Source organism: Sebastes fasciatus, chromosome 13, assembly GCF_043250625.1.
Source record: "Sebastes fasciatus isolate fSebFas1 chromosome 13, fSebFas1.pri, whole genome shotgun sequence".
NCBI classification, from domain to species: Eukaryota; Metazoa; Chordata; class Actinopteri; order Perciformes; family Sebastidae; genus Sebastes; species Sebastes fasciatus.
Genome location: NC_133807.1, coordinates 29899561 through 29922679, shown reverse-complemented (window position 1 = coordinate 29922679; position 23119 = coordinate 29899561). Strand labels below are relative to the sequence as shown.

The window sequence follows — 23119 nt, the reverse complement described above, 5'->3', positions numbered from 1 at the left end:
AACCGGAACAGCAGGTGGCGGTTGCGACCCAACCGGAACAGCAGATGGCGATTGCGGCCCAACCGGTAAAGCAGGTGGCGGTTGCGACCCAACCGGAACAGCAGGTGGAGGTTGCGACCCAACCGGAACAGCAGGTGACGGTTGCGACCCAACCGGAACAGCAGGTGACGGTTGCGACCCAACCGGAACAGCAGGTGACGGTTGCGACCCAACCGGAACAGCAGGTGGAGGTTGCGGCCCAACCGGAACAGCAGGTGGAGGTTGCGACCCAACCGGAACAGCAGGTGGAGGTTGCGACCCAACCGGAACAGCAGGTGGCGGTTGCGGCCCAACCGGAACAGCAGGTGGCGGTTGCGACCCAACCGGAACAGCAGGTGGCGATTGCGGCCCAACCGGTAAAGCAGGTGGCGGTTGCGACCCAACCGGAACAGCAGGTGGAGGTTGCGACCCAACCGGAACAGCAGGTGACGGTTGCGACCCAACCGGAACAGCAGGTGACGGTTGCGACCCAACCGGAACAGCAGGTGGAGGTTGCGGCCCAACCGGAACAGCAGGTGGAGGTTGCGACCCAACCGGAACAGCAGGTGGAGGTTGCGACCCAACCGGAACAGCAGGTGGCGGTTGCGGCCCAACCGGAACAGCAGGTGGAGGTTGCGACCCAACCGGAAAAGCAGGTGGAGGTTGCGGCCCAACCGGAACAGCAGGTGGCGGTTGCGACCCAACCGGAACAGCAGATGGCGATTGCGGCCCAACCGGTAAAGCAGGTGGCGGTTGCGACCCAACCGGAACAGCAGGTGGAGGTTGCGACCCAACCGGAACAGCAGGTGACGGTTGCGACCCAACCGGAACAGCAGGTGGAGGTTGCGGCCCAACCGGAACAGCAGGTGGAGGTTGCGACCCAACCGGAAAAGCAAGTGGAGGTTGCGGCCCAACCGGAACAGCAGGTGGCGGTTGCGACCCAACCGGAACAGCAGATGGCGATTGCGGCCCAACCGGTAAAGCAGGTGGCGGTTGCGACCCAACTGGAACAGCAGGTGGAGGTTGCGACCCAACCGGAACAGCAGGTGGCGGTTGCGGCCCAACCGGAGCAGCAGGTGGCGGTTGCGGCCCAACCGAAACGGAGGTCGACCCGACCCCCGACAGGAGACGTGGAACGGAGGTCGACCTGACCCCCGACAGGAGACGTGGAGCGGAGGTCAGCCGGATCCCCGACAGGACACTTGGAACTGGAGTCGACCGGATCGCCGACAGAAGACGTAGAGCGGAGGTCGACCGGACCGCCGACAGGACACATGGAGCGGAGGTCGACCGGACCGCCGACAGGACACATGGAACAGAAGTCGACCGGACCGCCGACAGGACACGTGGAACAGGAGTCGACCGGACCGCCGACAGGACACGTTGAACAGGAGTCGACCGGACCGCCGACAGGACACGTGGAACCGGAGTCGACCGGACCGCCGACAGGACACGTGGAACAGGAGTCGACCGGACCGCCGACAGGACACGTGGAACAGGAGTCGACCGGACCGCCGACAGGACACGTGGAACAGGAGTCGACCGGACCGCCGACAGGACACGTGGAACAGGAGTCGACCGGACCGCCGACAGGACACGTGGAACAGGAGTCGACCGGACCGCCGACAGGACACGTGGAACAGGAGTCGACCGGACCGCCGACAGGACACGTGGAACAGGAGTCGACCGGACCGCCGACAGGACACGTGGAACAGGAGTCGACCGGACCGCCGACAGGACACGTGGAACAGGAGTCGACCGGACCGCCGACAGGACACGTGGAACAGGAGTCGACCGGACCGCCGACAGGACACGTGGAACAGGAGTCGACCGGACCGCCGACAGGACACGTGGAACAGGAGTCGACCGGACCGCCGACAGGACACGTGGAACAGGAGTCGACCGGACCGCCGACAGGACACGTGGAACAGGAGTCGGCCGGACCGTCGACAGGACACGTGGAGCAGGAGTCGGCCGGACCTCCGACAGGACGCTTGGAGCAGAGGTCTGCCGGACCTCCGACAGGACGCGTGGAGCAGGAGTCGGCCGGACCTCCGACAGGACGCTTGGAGCAGAGGTCGACCGGACCTCTGACAGGACGCGTGGAGCAGAGGTCGACCTGACCTCCGACAGGAAACTTGGAGCAGCGGTCGACCGGACCTCCGACAAGACGCTTGGAGCAGAGGTCTGCCAGACCTCCGACAGGACGCTTGGAGCAGAGGTCGACCTGACCTCCGACAGGAAACTTGGAGCAGAGGTCGACCGGACCTCCGACAGGACGCGTGGAGCAGAGGTCGACCGGACCTCCGACAGGACGCTTGGAGCAGGGGTCGGCCTGACCTCCGACAGGAAACTTGGAGCAGGGGTCGACCGGACCTCCGACAGGACGCGTGGAGCAGAGGTCGACCTGACCTCCGACAGGACGCTTGAAGCAGGGGTCGGCCTGACCTCCGACAGGAAACTTGGAGCAGAGGTCGGCCGGACCTCCGACACAGGAGTAGGCTTGGTTTTGGATGGAACACTGAGCAGCTTAGGAGAACGCCGCCTCCGAGACCCACGCTTCCTTCTAGGGGCTCCAACCCCTAGCAGGTCCAAGCTAGTGTCCTGTATATCAGCATGGCGAGCAGCAGACTGTAAACTTAGTGGACCTCCCAGGGCAAGGCGGGTTCCCAAGAACCGATCCGGGGCTGATGCTAGCCTAAAGCTAGCTGACTGCTGGGGCATGGGCCGGAAGCTCAGGAAGCCAACAGGCCGGGGCTGAGGCTGATGCTCGGACCGAATCCGGATGCCCAAATGGGCATAAAAGCTCTCTGCTGGGGTCATTATTTAAGGTTAGTTCGTTCTGTCATGTGCTGAGTTACTAAGATGACCCAAACGCAGAGTACAAGCAGGACAGGAAGATCTTTAAATAAAAGCGAGCTTTAATTCAGCTGACAAACTCCAGAACTAACAAAACAAGGAGGGGAACAAAGTACAAATGAAAACACACCAAAAACAAACTGAGAACAAAAACAAAAAACTACAAACCAGAGGGTGCGAGAGTCACGGGCAGGAGGAACACTAGGAACACTAGGAACACTAGGAACACGGAGGAACACTAGGAACACGGAGGACAAGGGACTGGGAAGACAAGTACGAACCAACAAGGACAGAGGGGAAACACACAGGCTTAAATAACAGACAAATTACACACAGGTGAAACAAATCAGGGCGGGGCAGACAATCAACCACAAGGCGGGAAAACAGACAAAGGAAGGAAGTAAACCCAGACAAGACACAGGAGGAGTGAATCACCAAAATAAAACAGGAAACACCGGAAATACATACAAATAAACCCCATCCAAAACCACCACAGTTCACCACAACAAGCTGGCACAGCCAGAACACAACACTCCCGTTCATTACTATGAGAGTTTCTCAGTGGCGCATGAAACCAAAATGGCCTCAACCGCCAAGTGATAAAGTACCCGGATCATCCGGCGATCTTCCGCATCCATTGGGCCCATGGAGCAGGCACAGTAGCGTTTCCTTTAACTCCGCCTCCCAGCCCTCGCTCCAGCCTCGGTCTGGCTCTCATTCACATGAACGGAGGAAGGGAAATAACTCTGGATTCAGCTATTAGTGCATTTTACAACTTTTAGGACCTAATGATTTAAATAAGGGCTATTCAAGTGTTCGTACTGGGAAGTTGATTCACCTCAAAAATAAAATTATCCGCTGAGTTACAGACGACTCGTTCCCAATGTAAGTCTATGGGAAAAAGTATTTTTGGGCTCAATGACATCACATGACGGACATGGAAGTTGTAATTCCACCGTTTGGCCACTACGAAAATTTGCATTAAAGCCCGGTGCACTTCCTGCTGGTTTGGCTCACAGTGATAGACTTGGCGAAGTGAGCGGAACGATACACGTGCGACTACATCTGGTTTTCAAAATAAGGTACATACAAAATACATATATGGAAATAAGATTAAATGGATTATAAAATTGTGAATTTGTCGTCACAAAATTGTGAGGAAAAAATGTATGAATAATTTCTGAAAATGACTGATATACTTGAGTTGAAGACATCTCTGCCTACATACAGACATAAAATCCTTCCGCTAACTTCCCCAAGTCCAGCACTGTCAGCCATGGATATATACATCCATGCTGTCAGCTCGATTTGGACTGTTTGAATGCAGTCCGTTTAGGGCTTCCGTATTACAGTATGGTAACCCATGCAGTATTTAATTGTAGGAAAGTTATAAACATGACTTTTTTTCATATATTAACCTCGTAAATTTAGCGATTACTTAAGATATTTATATATTTTTTATATTTATTTTATTTATTGAGAGTATTTATAAATATCTGCTTTTCTTTTAATTTTAAGGGTTTGTTTATTCCTCCGTCCTGCCATTAATCAAAGCTCATATTTGTCTCTTTAGGACAGTGAGAGTGTGTAAAGGTAACACAAGTTTTGGCTTCACCCTTAGAGGCCATGCTCCAGTGTGGATCGACTCGGTCATCCCCGGTGAGTCAAAAATGTGTGTGTGTGAGTAAAGGATCAAGCTGTTGTCGTATAGGAGTACTTTTAGTTATTACGCTGTAATAACACTGTTATCAATCAATCAAAACTTTATTTATATAGCACTTTTTCGAACAAATCAAATGCACTTCAAAGTGCTTTACAAGCGATTGATAATGATGATCAACAGTTACTTAAAGGAGTACAATGTTAATAAAACAAAATTAGTAAAATAGATAATAGATAAAAATGGTATGAACTAGTATAAATATTAAAACCACTAAAATTATATTTAAAAAAATGACATTTAAGCCATGACCAAACAGATGGATTTTTAGTTTACTTTCTGAGAGGTAGTCTGGTGCATGGCCATGTAGTGCCTCATAAACTAATAAAAGAATTTTAAAATCAGTACGAAAACTAACAGGTAACCCAGTGTAAAGACTTTAAAATAGGCGTAATGTGTGCTCTCCTTTTGGTCTCCGTCAGCACTCGAACTGCAGAAGTTTGAATTAATTGTAGTTGATTTATTGAATTCCTCGGTAGACCAGAAAGGAGACAATAGTCTAGCCTGCTAATTATAAAATGAATCAGTCTCTCTGTGTTGCTCAGAGAGAGAAATGGCATCACTTTGGGGATATGCTTCAAATGATAAAATGCTGGGGTTTTTTTGTGACACCCCGCACATGAAATTAAGATCACTCCTAGATTTCTTGCTTCTTGGCTTGGGTTGAGTTCTACTATATTTAGTGTGCAGGCCAGTTTCTCATCAGCCCTTTTGTTTTATCCTTGGTTGAGCTGTAAAAAAATCTGTGACATCCAAGCCTTTATATCTAAAATACAGTTTTATTACATGAGTGTTATATCTTTATAAAGCTTCCAAACTCTCCCACTGTACCGTTCTTGTAACGTGGAAATGATCAAATCAAACGTCTCTTACTCATTGTCTGTTCTGCAGTGAGCCCAGCAGACAAGGCAGGTCTGAAACCAGGAGACCGCATCCTGTTTCTCAATGGACTGGACATGAGGTTGAGCTCTCACCCGCTTTCACTTCACAAATTCTTTGCAAATTGTGCTCAAGCTCCACATAAAACCGTATCTAAATCTATATTTATATTTACAAGTAAACATAAATATGGTAATACTGTTCCTCTTTTGAAGATGTGTTGTTGTTTGCAGAGCTCACACAGTTGTTGAAGGGAGTGGAAATTAAATTCAGATGGATTTGGTTGAAAAATAGCTGAAATTAGAAGACAAACAATGAGAAAGAAGCAGCTCCCCAGAGAGTCTTTATACCCCAGTATGTGTAATGTTCTCTGCAGAATTCAGAAAGCTTTTCATGTTGTTTATTTATTCACACATCATGAATTGACTAATTGATTTAAACTCGCTTCTTTCTAAAAAAATAAATAATTGGCTCATGCAGTGAAAAGGCTGTCACAGTGTGAGTGTTTCTCCATGTGTCTGCCTGTAGGACCTCCTCCCATGAGAAGGTGGTGTCCATGCTCCAGGGCAGCGGCGCCATGCCCACTCTGGTAGTGGAGGACGGTCCGCCTACTTTCTCCCTGTCAGAGCAGGACCTGGCGGGGGGCGGCGGCAGCGTTCCCACGGAGCTCCCCCGCTCCCCCGTGCTCAGCTCCCTGCAGTGGGTGGCGGAGATCCTGCCGGCCAGCATCCGGGTTCAGGGCCGCACCTTCGGACAGCAGCTGGAGCACCTGCTGACCATCCAGGAGAGGTACACCATCTGCAAGGCTCTGGAGAACTTCTTCCAGCACAGGTGAGAATAGAGGGGGTCAGAGGTTGGATGTGACGTGACACAAGGAGGAATAACTGAAAATGCTTGTATTTTGTACTGTTATATGCTTTTATATTATACCATACGAGTGAAAAGTGCATTGTGGAGGTATAAATACGTTCCAATAAGGTAGTTAAAGCTGTAGTGTGTAACTTTTATCTCCCCCCTCTGGCAGCGAGAGTAATAACACAAATACTGTTGCCGCTGCTTAAGACGTTTGCCTGCATAGCCATACTGTATATACATAGACGCCGCATTGACTCCTGGATTGTACGTCAACGTGGGCGCCATATTGGACATGGCAAGGCCGGCAAACACATACAAGTGAACGGGGGAGCTGCCGTTTTTCTAGATAAAAAGCACTATAACGTCTACATTTCTCAACCGATTTCAACGAGTCGTTATCATATTAAAAGGTTTATGATCTACGAGGAGTAACGTTAAGTTAACATAAACATGAAATGTACGATACGTATTAAAAACAATATGTGTCTAATATTGCAGACAATAAAAGTGATGGCACGTCTTTTTACTCTATTAGATTATTTTGTTTTTGTAATTGCTGTATTGTCATCATTATTTCAATAAATTTAGATCATAACTAATATTATTATACCAATATTTATTGTTACCATTATTTATTTATGTACTTGCCTGTTATTCTGATTGCTCTTATTATTAGTATTACTATAGATTGAAAGCATGATCGCTAAAACGGAGGAAGACATTTCATGGTATAATATAATATAATATAATATTAAATTATATTATATTATTTATATTATATTATATTATTTATATATATTATATTATATTATTTATATTATATTATATTATATTATATTATATTATTTATATTATATTATATTATATTATATTATATTATATTATATTATTTATATTATATTATATTATATGATATTATATTATGTTATATTATTTATATTATATTATATTATATTATGTTATACGGGGACCTCTTTACAGGAAAACAAGCCAAAGCCATACTTGACAAACGTGAGTTTTGTCAAGTATTTTAAGTAAGTACACACTCGTCTGCTGAACGTCTAGCAGCGATTATAGCTGAACTATCCAAACTCTAAGTAACTGGAGACAAAACTTTATTTTTCTACTCCACGTAGATCATAAACACCTTTAATATAATAACGAGAAATGCAGACGTTATAGTGCTTTTTATCCAGAAAAACGGCAGCTCCCTCGTTCACTTGTATAGGGCTACAGGCCAGTCTTGCCCGGTCCAATACGGTGGCCACGCTGACGTATCGCTGCAACGGGCTTGAAGCATCCAATGCGGCGTCTATGTGGGCGACCGTACCTTCAAGCTCAACTTCTGACGTTCTGATCGGACAGCCAGGCGATCTGTCACCTTGCCTGTGTTTCCATGGCAACAGGAATGTTGACACTCTGATCGTGGATGTGTTCCCGGTGCTGGATACTCCAGCCAAACAGGTGATCTGGCAGTTTGTCTACCAGCTGCTGACGTATGAGGAGCAGGAGCACTGCCAGAGCAAGATCTCACGCTTTCTTGGATACAAAGCGCCAGGTGTGTGTGTGTGCGCACATTTTGGTGTGAGTGTTTATTATGTGAATGAAAAAGGGGTGTTTGTGTGTGTGGGCGCTGCCATGGGGGATCTTTAACAACTTCACCGGCTCAGTAATCAACTCAGGTGCCCTTCATGCACCGTTGCCTCTTCCTCTGCATTGCCAATATGTGTGTGTGTTCCAGTTCCACCACCACCACCACCTCCTCCCCCTCCTCCGGAGCCCGACGTTGCCCCCGAGCCCCATCGACGTAGCAGCTCCATGAGGGTGACAGGGACCACGTACAGGAGCAGTGTGAGGGGACGTAGCTCTGACGACCTGGTCATTGGCACACACATGGGCATGGGTACAGACCTTCATTATCTTCATTATCATCCGTAGCAACAGTAACACTACGACCACCATGACACTCTTGATTCTTATCACCGCCGTTGCTGTTATTTTCAGCATTATCAACATTATCCTCATCGTGAGCATCAACACAGTAATGTTAAATGTGGAATCTGTAGCTTTGGTTTCCAGCTTCCAATTTGTTTTACGTGGCCAGTGTGGCTCATACTAGTTCAGTTCATACTGTATATTTTCTAAACTATTTTATATACAAAAAAAATAGCTTAAAGGGATAGTTTGGGTGTTTTGAAGTGGGGTCGTATGAGGTACTTATCTATAGTACTCCTGTCAGCTTGGAGAAGCAGACAGGAGTTACTGCACAGAAGCAAAGCAATGCACTGCTGTGGACGGGGCCGACAGCAAAATGTATTTTAGCCACCTAAAAGAAAAAATCAATATCAGTTTAAGTGTACGCTATATTTAGAATATTTTCGACGCTTTACCTTGTTAAGCAGCTCTTTCCGACGGGGAACTGAAGCTGTTGTATCCATCTATGCTCAAGCCAAGGCCACAAGACTCCATTGAAAAAACGAAAGTTACGAATGTAACTGCGGCTGGATGACTAAGAACTCTGGCGGTCAGTAAGGATGAAATAGAACGGGTAATTTTACCTTGCAGTACATCAGTTAGTTTGTTGCTACAGTGTGGTTTTTGGTGAATCCGATCTAACCAAAGTCACACAATAACACAGACAAACTAACCGATTGAGGCAGCGGTAGACCAGCAACTTCCATGTTCTGCAAGGTAAAATTACTGTTTTTTTCAATGGAGTCTGGTGGCTTTGGCGAGAGCAGCTTCAGTTCCTCGTCGGAAACATAGACCGTATAACTGTCTAACTGTCTGACTGCAAGGTAAAGCAGTGAAAATATTCTAAATATAGCGTACAATTAAACTGATGTTGATTTTTTTAGGTGGGCTTTTCTTTTAGGTGGCTAAAATACGTTTGGCTGCCGGCCCCGTCCACAGCAGTACATTGCTTTTCCTCAGTAGATGACTCCCATCATCAACTGTAGGTAAGACTATGGAGAAGTACCTCATACAACCCCACTTCACAACATCCGAACTATCCCTTTAACATATTCCCATGTAGCCAAAATCGCTTGGTTGATAGCTCTTCCATTACTGGCCCACAAATAACCTGAGCTGACTGTTAGCACAAATCAGCCCAAGCCCACATCCTCAAAACCATACATGGTCCAGGGCTAACTCGGCTACCTGGTTGTCGTAGGCCTCCGTGTAGAGACGGTGCTGGAGTCAGGGATGAGGTTGGCTCCAGGAGAGAGACAGTCAGGAGACGGTACTTCCCTTCCTGAGACTCCCAACAACCTCACCAATGTACGTACCAAAGTCCTAAATATCACCATTCACCTCATCATCAGGGCAACTCTCACTCTGGTTTCTTTGTACGTTTCCACCATACAAGCTGTCAGCAGTGTACGCTGAACTGGAGAACATGTATTCGACCAAGAGGTCCAAGTCTCTGAAGAGCCGTCCTCCTCCCACCCCCGAGAGTTTGCTGGATCTGGAGCCTCCCTCGTGCACAGCCTCCCCTACAATGCATGCTAACACAGGTAGCTCAAAGTATAAATATACACTAAACTCGTAGCAGCTGCAATTATATTTACTGTATAAAATGACTACCGTGCTGATCTATTGTGTGCATGAGTGAGTGTGTGTTTTTAGTGTAATAGAGGGAGGATAACAAAAGAACTGCAGTGCAAGAATGATAAATCCCAAGGCAGCCAACCCATTTCTCACTCAACTGAATATTACATTTACAGGATCTTTTGTGATTTCATGTACATAAATATACAGCACAGAGGAGCCTTGAAACAACCCACTGCTTTCAATATTTTCTCAGCCTGGCTGTTATGATTAGTTTATGTTTATTTTGTTACATTAGGACACGTGTTGGAAGGGTCAGACACCTTGCTATAGAGCATTATTTCGAATTTTTTTAACAAGATTGGTCTGCCCATGTATGGAGAATGGAACCTGCCAAAATAAAAAATAAATAAATTACTAAATAAATATGTCATTAAATGTAGCAAAAATAATATTACAAAGAAATGTAGCCATTAATTAATTGATAAAATGTGACATAAATTGATATTTTCATTTTTAATTTGCTTCTTTATTTATTTATCTTTGTATTAATTGCCTTATTTATTTACTTTTTTTGTTTATTTTTTATTCATTTATGAATTTTATGAATTTTTAAATGTAAGTACAGTATATGTTTTTTTTATTAATTGTATATTTCTTTTGAAATATATGTTTTTATTTATGTATTCATGCATTAATTTATTTATTTATGCACAATTTTCCTTTACATTTCACTCCTTACTTATTTCCCCAAAATGATTTATTTCCTTTCTTTACACATTTCTTAGTACATTTCTTAATGCATTTCTGCCTCATTATGCAAATAAGGGGGCTGTCACTCAATGTGTGACAAAAAGATTAAAAAAAAAAAAATGCAATAATAAAAACATTATAATTTAAAAATTAATAAAAATAAATGCATAAATAAATAATGGGGAAAATTAAACAGAGGAGTAAATAAATAAAGGAATTAATATAAAGATAAATAAATAAAGAAGCAAATTAAAACATAAATATCAGTTTATGTAACATTTTATCAATTAATGAATGGCTATATTTATTTTAAATATTATTTTGCTGCATTTAATGATTTATTTATTTATTTATTTATTTATCTATGGAGTCATGTATTTATTCATTCATTTAGTGTTCACATATCAGGGTAAGATAGGAATACCCTCACATTCAATCTACATCAGGCAGAGTCAGCCTATCAGGTGGAAGGAAGGCTCTTTTAAGTTGAGTCTAATACAGTCCAGAAGCACTGAACCTCGTACAGTAAGGAGGATATGGTGATGGTGGAAGTGGAACTAGAAAACACACATTTTAAAAACCCCTTCAAAAATGTGTTTTCTGCAATGTTAGCTCCTCAAGGAGACGTGTTCAGGTTACCTTTCTCCAAATGTAGAACTTTTCCATTTTTCCATTATTGGCACTGTTTTAGATTGACTGGAGTAACATTTCCTACAGATTATTAAATACTCCTGGATGGGATTTATATGAATACAAATGCAGGGTGAGCACACTTTATTGACTGAATCTACTTGTCCGAGACTGTCAACAATAGCCTTTATGTATTTTTTCTATTTAAACATCTGAAAGACAGAACAGAAACACCTGCTTCAAATATTTTCGCCGTCCTTATATAACTGTTTGTCTCTTCCTAATCTCAGGTAGCCGAAAAGGCCCGCCGCCCCCTACATCCTGGCCAGAGCCTCTCCCAAGCCCCCCTCAATCCCAGTTCTACTCATCCGGGCTGACGAGCCAGACCAGCGCGGAGTCCAACCCCTACATCAGCCTGGACAGTCCACCTCCATCACCTCCAGACCCCAACGACTACCCAGCTAGTCCTCCTCCCGCCAACCGCAACAACAAGCGGCGTTACACCTTCTCCAAACCGCCGCGCTCAGAAGACACCGACCGCTTCCTGGATGCACTGAGCGAGCAGCTGGGACAGAGGGTGGCCATCATTGATGACTTCCTGACTCCGGAGAACGACTATGAGGAGGTAGGGTTACATGAAGTCTGATTTATTAAGTGACATTAAAAATAATTAGCTGATAATTTAATGACTGTTGATGTTTATTCAGTTACCATGTTATCAGTTATCAATCTGAATATTAATCTGTATCATTAACTTTTTATGTGTGCATGCCGCACCTTGCTGATTATTTTATTACTTCTCTACAAGAGGAACCTTCAGACAGTCGAGAAGCTTGTGACAGTCTGTTAAAAAAGGTTTGGTGCTGAATGACTTACCGTATTTCCAAGAAACATATGAGCACATCTCTGTTAAACACAAGATTTAAAGTGGTGCTTTTGTGTGATTCTTTGTGGAGGAACTCAGTTTCTCAGATCTGTCGATTAAATCAACTAATCGATTAGTCGACAAACGTCAGGAAAAGGAACTTCTTTATCCAGGACAGCCCTAGAAAATCCCCATGTCTCCATAGTTTCTGGTGATAACGGGTTAATCCTGCGTAGTACACTGATTCCCTGTGGTATGTACTGTAAGCCTTGTGTCCAAATGTGAAATAGGACAGACCCCTTGACACACATACTGAACGGGTACAGAACGTACTCTCCTGTAAAATAAGTGACAAAGTGAAACTTGAGATTTAGAAGGAAACTAGGTTTAGAGAATAGTCTTTTGCGTAATATTGCAATACAACAGATTTCTTTCCCCTGTATGTTGTCCTGTGTACTACTTTGTTTCAGTTGCCTTTTGTTGTCCGTAACTTTGACCTCAACAAATCATTAAAATCACAATCTGTGAATCCCAATGTAAGCAAAGGAGCAGCCCCACCTTCAACATTTGAAACACACCATTAAAACCTGCTCTCAGTCCCGATTTCATTGGCAGGTCAAACCCCTAACCCTAACTGAAAATTAGTTTTATGCATGATTTGCCACGGGACAGCTCACTACTTTTGATGTGAGACTTTATAGAGCAGTGGTTCCTGACCTATTTTCCTTGAAGCTCCTCCACTTGTATCTAAGAAAAGCTGAGGGATGACGTCAATAATGACGTAATGTTTAATAAATCAACTTTCTTTAATTAGTATAACTCATCAGTTCCTCCCTCTGTGTCCGGCGGGCATGAGAGCTAACAGGTTTTTACCACAGTAAAAATGTTGTTTTTGAAAGGATGTATACCCACAAATATGGATTGAAGCAGAATATTTCGTTAGATAAAAACATGTTCTGAATTTTGGAAATTATTTCATCTATCTTTTTTCAATACATTTTGACTTTTAGACTTCACAACGCTCTGAGGTTATTAGAAATGTTTGAATCAAACAAGTCTGAAACAATCCTTCACAGCCACCACTGGAATCTAATTCGACTAAAAATACAATGCTTACAATATTATTGTAGCCGGATCTTTATCTGCAACTGTGCAGTAATACCAGTAAGTGTATTACGTGCAAATCTAATTTTGACAAGCTCTGAGCAGACAAATCCTGGCGCCCCCCTGAGGAGGGCCCGGACCCCAGGTTGGGAACCACTGGTAAAGAGTGAACCGGGTTGTTGACAGAAGTACAGAGGTTGTCATTAAAGCTGTCATCAAACCTGCACAATACTGTAAGTGGATGTCAAACATTTGCAATGTTTGTACAGCTTTTGCAAAGAAACATCGCCTGGAGATCCTGTAGAACCTGTCCAGTTTTATTAAACAACCATTAAAAAATACTCCTGTTGTGTAGCCAACTAACTCATGTAGCTTGACAAGTGTACCACTTTGACATTAACGTGGCTAATGAAGTGTAATTGTTAATACCAGGATGTTGTGCAGATGGGCTTCCCAGATGAGGAGGATGAGGATAATGAAGAGGAGTTGGGGGTGGATGAGGATGAAAATGGAGGATTTGTGGCGCCAGAGCTCAGCAGCCCAAGTGATGTTCAAAGCAGCAGTGGAGAAGAGAATGCCTCCTCCCTCACCTACTCATCCTCCTCTGACCACATCCCTCCACCCCCGATGACCCCTCCGCCACCGCCGCCTGTTCAGTTCAACGACCCGCCTCCTCCACCTCCAGCACCTGCACAGCCTCAGCCTCAGCCTCAGCGCCAACAGCAGCAGCAACTGATTAGCTTCACCCCTGAACACTCCCCAAGAAGATATGTGCCCATCCGCCGTAAATCTGGCCCTCCTCCCCCGCCTCCACCCCGCAATAATCCACCTAAACGGCACTCTTTACATAAAGTGCTGCCCTCCAGAGAGGACCTTCAGGTTCACGCTACCATACAGGAGCTAAAAGCATTCCAAGAGCAACAAATCTACCAGGACAGACACGCCTATGAGGAGCAACAAGCATATAAGGAGAGGCAGGCGTATGAGGAGCAGAAAGCCTATGAAGAACAACAGCTGTTCCAAGAGCAGCAGGCTTATCAGGAGAAAATGTTCAAGGAGAGACAGGCTTATGAGGAGCAGAAGGCGTATGAGGAGCAAAAAGCTTTTGAGGAGCAGCAATTGTACCAGGAGCAACAAGCCTACCAAGAAAGACAAGCGTACGAACAGCGCCAAGCCTACCAAGAACAAAAAGCGTTCGAGCAGCGTCAAGCCTACAAGGAGCAAAAAGCGTTTGAGGAGCTTCAAGCCTACCAGGAGCAGAAAGCTTATGAAGAGCGCAAAGCTTACGAAGAGCGCCAGGCCTACGAGGAGCAGCAAGCATATCAAGAGCAACAGATCTACCAGAGCCACCACTCGATGCCTAACCAGCCAACACAGCAGAAAGCCCTCTCGCCACTGCCTCTCCAACAACTCCACCAGTCCTTACCCCCGCTCCCCGCTCCGGAACCCACCCATCCGCACGCCAACCATCCTCTGTATTTGATGCGCCAAGCACAGCAACAACAGGCCCTCCAGAGTCATCACCACCGACGGCTCTCCCGTTCAGCCCCACCTCCACACCAGCCACCGCCCAAACCGACAGTCCACCCCACCCAACAAGGTCAATACGCTGAGGGCATCTACCAAAGCCACCAGGGCATGAGACCCCAGGCCCACCATTCCTCTGCAGAGATGCTCCACCAGACGCGCCAAACCCCAGCCCACCATTCGTCTTCTGAGATGCTCCATGAGCTGCAACAAAACCAGGCCCACCATTCATCTGCCGAGATGCTCCAGCAGATACAGCAGGCCCATGCCCACTTCTCGTCCTCGGAAATGCTCCACCAAATGCACAAAACCCAGGCCCATCATTCCTCAACAGAGGTTCTGCACCAAGGTAACCAGATGCAACCCCACCACTCCTCGACCGAACTCCTCCATCAGGTGCACCAGATGCATCAGGGACAACCGCACCATTCATCCACTGAGCTGCTGCATCAAATCCACAAACCCCAGGCCCACCACTCCTCCACGGAGCTGCTCCACCAAGCCCACCAGATGCACCAGACTAAGCCCCATCACTCCTCCACGGAGCTTCTGCATGAAGCCCAGCAAGAGCCCGCCTCCCTCCCATTTCATCTAAACCAGGACGGCCACTCCCGTCAGAGTCGGAGGAGTCTTAAAGGTCATCATCAGACACAAGTGTCACACCAAGAGCAGCAGATCCACCAAACCCATCACCCCCAGCCCACCAAGCCCTCCCCACAAAGACCCCACTCTATCCAGCAGACCCACCACCACTCCAGCTCACCTCAGATCCACCACATCCACCACATGACCCCACAGCCCCCACCGCAGGACTTCCAACACCAGATCCACGTCATCCACCCTCCCCAGCAGCCCCACAGGCCTCAGCCCCTTCTCTCCACCTTTCAGCCCCTCCAGCCGCACCAGCCCACCGCCTCCACTTTCCAGCCTCTGCCCCAGCACCACCAAGTCCAGCCCTCCGCCCAAGCCACCCGTCCGCAGTCCCAGCCCTCACATCACCTGCTGCAGTCGCAAGCCCAAACCCAGTCCCACCATAAGCAATCCCACGTCCAGAGCCAGCCCCAGTCCCTCCCCCACTCGCTATCTGACCCTACAGAGCACCTGGAGCCCCCTCCGCCTCCACCCCTGCCCCCACCATGCTCCCCTCCACCCTTGCCCAGGCCTTCGCTCTCCAGGATGGACTCGAACCACATGAGTGTGAAGAGGTTGCGCTGGGAGCAGGTGGAGAACTCAGAGGGGACTATTTGGGGACAGGTGAGCATTGGGGGTTTGGACATGGGGAGCTAAAGGGCCGTTCACATGCCACGTCTAAGCATGCATGCAAGCTATGGGTTTGAGCGTGCAAAAGACACGGCATGTGTACGGTCCCTACGGCCTCTTTAATGTAATACAATTTAGATTTAGAATTCCAAATTTAAAATAATCTAACAGTCATGACATTGTAATTCATTTAGCACCATTTTTTTGCATGTCTTTGGTAGTTGGGAGCAAATTCTGACTATGACAAACTGCACGACATGGTGAAGTATCTGGATCTGGAGCTGCACTTTGGGACACAGAAGAACCCCAGTGAGTACAAGTGGCTGTATGCATGTCTGCAGTACTTTCAGTGGAAGCACATCTGAAGATCATAAGATATGTAAAGCGTTCTGGATAAATCAGTACGCCCCACTCATGTGCACAGCACGTTACAAATATTTTAACAAGACTGACACATCCATCATAATTTCTTAGCACATCATTATCCAGGTCCTCTGGAGCACTCTGCATCCTTGGAGTGTGATTATTTAGTCATTAAAACTACAGTATTTCACTATAATAACAACAACACATGAATCCCCTGCTCTTTTTTTAATTACTTTTCTGAGCATTTATCTTATTTTTGACTGTAATGTGGGATCTAAGTTAATTCTGCATTTGCACTGCAATTTGCTCTTAACCTGCTGCAAAAAAATATAAAATTAACACAAAATCTTTATTCCCATTCATCTCTCTACTGTCTGCTATGTACCTCCATAACATCTGGCCATTTTACAAAACACTTATCCCATTTTTAGTGCTTGCTCCAGAGTCGTCCCTCCTGTCAGAAACCTTCAAGAAGAAAGATGTGATTGAAATTCTGTCCCATAAGAAGGCCTACAATGCCTGTAAGTATAAAATGTACATTATTTTACTATTATATATTATTATATTACTCATATTATTAGGGCTGTCAATCGATTAAAATATTTAATCGTGATTAATCACACATTTTTATTTGTTCAAAATGCACCTTAAAGGGAGATTTGTCAAGTATTTCATACTCTTATCAACATGAGAGTGGACAAATATGCTGCTTTATGCAAATATATGAATATATTTATTATTGGAAATTAGTTAACAAAACAAAACAATGACAAATATTGTCCAGAAACCCTCACAGGTACTGCATTTAGCATAAAAAATATGCTCAAATCATAACATGGCAAACTGCAGCCCAACAGGCAACAACAGCTGTCAGTGTGTCAGTGTGCTGTCTTGACTATGACTTGCCCCAAACTGCATGTGATTATCATAAAGTGGGCATGTCTGTAAAGGGGAGACTCGTGGGTACCCATAGAACCCATTTTCATTCACATATCTGGAGGTCAGAGGTCAAGGGACCCCCTTGAAAATGGCCATGACAGTTTTTCCTCGCCAAAATTTAGCGTAAGTTTGGAGCGTTATTTAACCTCCTTCGCGACAAGCTAGTATGACATGGTTGGTACCGATGGATTCCTTAGGTAGCTTTAAAACTGAGCCCATTACAACGTGCGTTAATGCGTAAAAGAAATTAGTGGCGTTAAAATGAGTTTGCGTTAAGGCGTTATTATCGTGTTAACTTTGACACACCAAATTATTATGTATTTCCATTAACCCAGATTAATTTATGGTTCAGAGTTAGTCATTTATAATCCCTGTTTATCTTCCTTTCAACAATCAGCCATCCTGATAGCCCACCTGAAGCTATCTCCCGCTGAGCTGCGTCAGATTCTGATGAACATGGTCACCGACAGGCTGGAGCCGGCCCACATCAAACAGCTGCTGCTCTACGCCCCGGATGCAGAGGAGGTCAAAAAGTACGAAGCGTACAGACAGGACCCCAGCAAACTCAGTGAGCCAGACCAGTTTGTGTTGCAGGTACATTGCTGGCGGGGTGTGGACCGTAGGGGTGTAAGAAAATATCGATACACTTGCGATATTATGTTTTGTGATACTGTAATGATTCTCAAAAGCAATATTGATTGTTAATTAATATTTTACATGCAAAGATTTGCAGACAGTGCCACAGATTGCACAAAAAGTAGTGCTGTGATGTTGGATGTTACGGAGACTTTGATAAATGCAAATGCAGACGCCACTGTTCTGATTGCATTAAAAAAAGATTTTATGTATATGGTGTGTTCTTAATATTATGAATTATTTCCCTAAAATTAGATTAGAAATTGCAATATATTGCCTTGCTTACAGTATTGCAATATTCCCGCAATATATTGAATCATAACCCCTGTATCATGATATGTTTTGTATTACCAGATACACAGCCTTAGTGGACAGGTGGGTTGGTTGTGTGTATTACCCGTCTCTCTCTCTCGTTGTCCATATGTTGTATTTGTGTTTCACTCACTTCTTTGCTCGCTGTGTGTGTGTGTGTGTGTGTGTGTGTGTGTGTGTGTGTGTGTGTGTGTGTGTGTGTGTGTGTGTGTGTGTGTGTGTGTGTGTGTGTGTGTGTGTGTGTGTGTGTGTGTGTGTGTGTGTGTGTGTGTGTGTGTGTGTGTGTGTGTGTGTGTGTGTGTGTGTGTGTGTGTGTATGTGTGTGTGTGTGTGTGTGTTGTCCATCAGATGTTGTCAGTACCAGAGTACCAGACCCGCCTGGAGAGCCTCCTCTTCAAGTGTTCCCTACAGGAGAAGACGGAGGAGTTGAGGGGAGCGTACGACTGTCTCTACAAGGCTTCGATGGAGCTGAAGACGAGCAAGAAGCTGGCGAAGATACTAGAGGTAGCCTGCCGTTCAGCAAAGAATATAAAAAGAATATATTGTTGTTTATGGTTTAAAAAAACCTGCTGTTATGATGATAACATAAAAATGCTTTCACAACACCTCCCAACTGCGTTTGTAATCAGATAAACGAAAAAAAAAGAAGTAATTTCCTTGAACTTGAATCCATTTTTTTGGATGTTTGACTTTGCAGTTAGTTACATTCCACCGTTGTTAACATAAAATACATTTAATAACTGTTTTTCCTACTCTAGTCAATAAATGTGATTGCAGTTGTGAAGTTTTCTGTTTATACTCAATATAATACTAATTACTAATATAATTACTAACAACTAATAATATCTTTAACTTCACAATTCATAATTAATCTGGAAAGTAAACAACAGATTTTGTGGCGCTCACTTGAATAAGGTGCCAGATTGCATTAAAAAACATCAAAATAGAGCTTGTAATATTGATTAACTGTCATTTACTGTCAGCATTGATTTTGACCAATGAAAATAGGTTGGCGTTGCGTGAAACTTCGCATAAATAGAGCTACGTTTTTTCTAACAAGTGACGCATCGCCTTTTCGCTGACGCCCGGAGCAGGTTAGGACATCTTCGTTTGGAAAATCTGAAACAATCTGATGCTCACTCGTTCGCTCTTTTGCATCGCGTCCAGTTAGGAAGAGGTGTTAGCCCCGGATGTCCTCAAATCCTAGAAACGCCTCTGTCCATGAGGACATATAAGAGATAAATGAATATGTTGCAATTGAAACTGTAATAAACAGTGTCGATAAATTAGTTTTGAGTTGAGTTACAGTTCTGCTGCGTTCTGTCTTTCTTCAGTTTGTGTTGGCGATGGGGAACTACTTGAATAACAGCCAGCCTAAAACCAACAAGACTACAGGCTTCAAGATCAACTTCCTTACAGAGGTACATCATACACTAATACATACTATATGTAAATGTGTTTTCAGAGCAGTCTGTGCTTTCTTTCTCATAATATTATGCTCATACAGTTAATAACTTCCCTGTGTCCTCTGCAGTTGAGCACGACTAAAACAGTGGACGGGAAGTCGACATTTCTACATATTCTGGTCAAGTCGTTATGTCACCACTTCCCTGATGTGTTGGACTTTTCCAAAGATTTAACCATGGTTCCTCTTGCAGTCAAAGGTATGTACAACATAGATAGAACATTTTAAAATGTACTGAGCACATGATTGGTTATTGTCGTGTTTTTTTTTCACAGATTTTAACCTTCTCCTTCTATTTTCTGTCCGTAGTAAACCAGAGGGCGATCTCATCAGATATGAATGACCTTCATACAACCATCCAGGAGATTCGCGCAGCCTGTCAGAAGATGCCTGCGACTGCTGAGGACCGCTTTGCTGCCGTCATGAGTGTATCCTTCACTAAAGTGCTGAAGAGGGCGCTGAGATATGTAGGCTGATGAAAAGAGAAAACAATGTTGTGCCCCTTGACTCCAGTATGTGTAGAACTTCCTGGAAAACAGTCACCCTGCAGTCCAGTCTCTGGAGTCCCTGCAGCAGAGAGCGATGGAGGAATTCAGCAAAACGGCCTCTTACTTTGGAGAAGACGGCAAATCCACAAACACTGAGGCCTTCTTTGGTATCTTTGCTCAGTTCATTGGCAAATTTGAGGTGAGCAAGAAAGATTCAGACATTCATTTTATTCAAATAATTCCTGCTGTCCTACCTCCACAGGGTTACAATCAAGAACTGTATGTATGTTACCCTCGGTCGTTCCTTCTCAGCCTTCCACCAAACTATTTAATATAAAACTTCTTCAAGATAAACACCTCTTATGATTACCTCATTACGTCCTAGATTACCTGTCTCATGCACTACTGTCAGGATATAGTGACCGTTTTATAAAAATAACTTTTTTTTTAACCACATTTGCTCCATTTCTACCCACTGCTGCTTTAATAAAGTAATAATAGTATTTATGTGAGCTTAAAAACGTTGTTGTTTCTTTACCTCAGAGAGCTCTCAGTGATACGCAAGCTGCAGAAAACCAGAAGAGCCCCAGAAGTCCACGATTGGCTTCCCCACTGGCCTGGTAACACACACACACACATACTGTATACTCATGCACAAACACATACCCACAACTCAATGGGTAAATTTTGAGGAAAAATCAAGATTTGAAGTATCTGTGTGTTTTTGGGAGGGAGAAGCTTTGACATGAGGCAAAAATAAATGTCTTTTGCATCAAAGATGGACGATTTAGCTTTATACCAGTGGTATAGTATATGCTGTATATCCTTTCAAAACAAAACAGAGTTTTTGTTGAAGTCTAAAACGTAACTGATTAAGACTGCTGCATAGAAAACAACCTTGTTTGGCCGTCTCTACTATTTGAAAGGCAGTTACTCAGTAACGTCCTGTAGTTGAAGTTTTCTTTCTTTAAGCCTGAGTGTAAGTGTAAGCTATATTACAACTCTACAGTAAAATCTTTGTTATATATATATATATATCCGCAATTAAGACATAGTTTTACCAATCCTGAAATAGATATTTAAATAAAAATACATTCACATTCTCTCGGTGGTTTGAAAGAAAACCACAAAAAGCCGTCTTCCTGTTAGTTTTCTGTATTTTTGTAAGCCGCCCACCACACTGAATGTAACATAAGTTCTTTACTGACTAAGTGTAGCTTATTTTCTCAAGTAAATACTCATAGAAATCATCCGTCCTGATGACGGATTGTTTCATTTACTGCTTTGTATCTCTGCCTCACTGTCAGCAGATTTTCCAAATTCCTACCATGTCAGTTACAGCCATATCATTTCTTTTTTTTCTAAATGGTATTGTTCTAACTTCTAATGTTATTAACATGTATATATATATATACATATATGAGTGAGAAGTTGGCGCCTAATGCTTGTTTTTATAAAAGACAATTTTAACTGTTCCAATGATCATTTTTAACCGGTCTGCAGTCATCAATGCACTAATTACTGGAAGTAGAAGTGGGATTATGTGCAGCTAACAGCGGGCAGTGTGCAATATGTCAGTGTTGATAAATGGTAAATTGATAGTTTATTAAACTTAAGTTATTTTACGGTTAAATAATAAAAATGTAATTTGTACTAATTATTAGCAATGCTATAATTTATATTATTTTACCAGTTTATTGTTGCACACATTATATTTTATATACTATATTATATGTATTTATTGATTACCAAATTATTTTCAAACCTTTAAGAAATTATTTGTAAACATTACATATATAGATATTTTTAACACTTTGTTAATTGTTAATAACTGGTTTGTAAACCACCTATAATCATTATTTAGATGGTTATTATATAGTTGCAACTGATGATTGTAATACCTTATTTAATGGTTAATAAATACTTTGTAAAAGCATCAATAAACATTATTTAGATTGATAGTTAATACTTTATCAAATGTCCATAATTGTATTTTGGTCCATCTATCTATGTAATGTTTTATAGACAATTTCTTAAAGGTTTAAAAATAATTTGGTAATCACTAATAAATACTTAATTTAGTATATAAAATGTTATAATATGTGCAACAATATACTGAATAGTTTAATGTAATGAGAATGTAATTATCGTCTCTACAGCCTTCATTCAATATATAATTTATACATTTATTATTTAATATTAAACAAACTAATGATAAAATAACATATAGCATTATTAATAATTAGTAAACAATATTAATAATAATTTAATTGTTTGTTAACGGTAAAATAACTATTAACTGAGTTTAATTAACTATCAATTTACCATTCGTTAATGATGGTTAATATAAAGTGTTACCATATTATTATTATACTATATTAAAGAGATATATTGTGTTTGTACTGTACAGAATGAGAGTGGATTTAAAGAAAACAGATGCTACAATATATGAAGTACTTTCATGTGTTACCCAAATATTTATTTCATATGGACGGATCATAAAGTCATTAAGTTTATTACAGCAGACGATGCAGCATTTTACATACAAACCGTTAATTAATGCAGCTTCTGAGATGTGCCAGTGCTCCGTAAAACATAAAAACTTAAGTCTTCAAGTGATATTTTGAAATGATAAGATAAATTATTACGATAAGAATAACGTGTGCAGCTAGTAAAAGCTTTGTTTTCTAACGGTCCGAGTTGTTTCTGCTTAAATTACAGAATGTAAACCTCTAAAGCATTGCTGTCCATTTAAGGCCTATAAAGTGTTAAGTCTGTATTTTGTATTGTATCCTAACAATGACAACTATAAAGAGTGGAATGAAATCTACTTTTGCCTGGTTGTCTGTGTTTTTAAGATTTTTTTTTATGTAAAAACGATGAAAAAGTGG

General features: G+C 43.4%; 1 protein-coding gene across 6 annotated transcripts in view; it reads left to right on the top strand.

Moving 5' to 3' along the window:
- Nucleotides 1–21266, top strand: part of grid2ipa (glutamate receptor, ionotropic, delta 2 (Grid2) interacting protein, a) — a 38189-nt gene extending 16923 nt beyond the window's left edge. For 3 of the 6 annotated variants that reach the window (XM_074656773.1, XM_074656779.1, XM_074656777.1), the window contains 18 exons: nt 4451–4536; nt 5489–5558; nt 6005–6307; nt 7738–7889; nt 8073–8234; nt 9507–9613; nt 9702–9849; nt 11557–11891; nt 13668–16016; nt 16244–16331; nt 16820–16909; nt 17725–17921; nt 18624–18779; nt 19610–19696; nt 19810–19939; nt 20050–20168; nt 20263–20427; nt 20772–21266. In XM_074656773.1, coding sequence (XP_074512874.1) covers nt 4451–4536; nt 5489–5558; nt 6005–6307; nt 7738–7889; nt 8073–8234; nt 9507–9613; nt 9702–9849; nt 11557–11891; nt 13668–16016; nt 16244–16331; nt 16820–16909; nt 17725–17921; nt 18624–18779; nt 19610–19696; nt 19810–19939; nt 20050–20168; nt 20263–20427; nt 20772–20852 — 4825 coding nt within the window. In that variant the 3' untranslated portion in view covers nt 20853–21266. The remainder of the gene's footprint in view (nt 1–4450; nt 4537–5488; nt 5559–6004; nt 6308–7737; nt 7890–8072; nt 8235–9506; nt 9614–9701; nt 9850–11556; nt 11892–13667; nt 16017–16243; nt 16332–16819; nt 16910–17724; nt 17922–18623; nt 18780–19609; nt 19697–19809; nt 19940–20049; nt 20169–20262; nt 20428–20771) is intronic. The other 3 variants (XM_074656774.1, XM_074656775.1, XM_074656776.1) reach the window with 3 other exon arrangements.
- Nucleotides 21267–23119: the final 1853 nt, after the last annotated feature.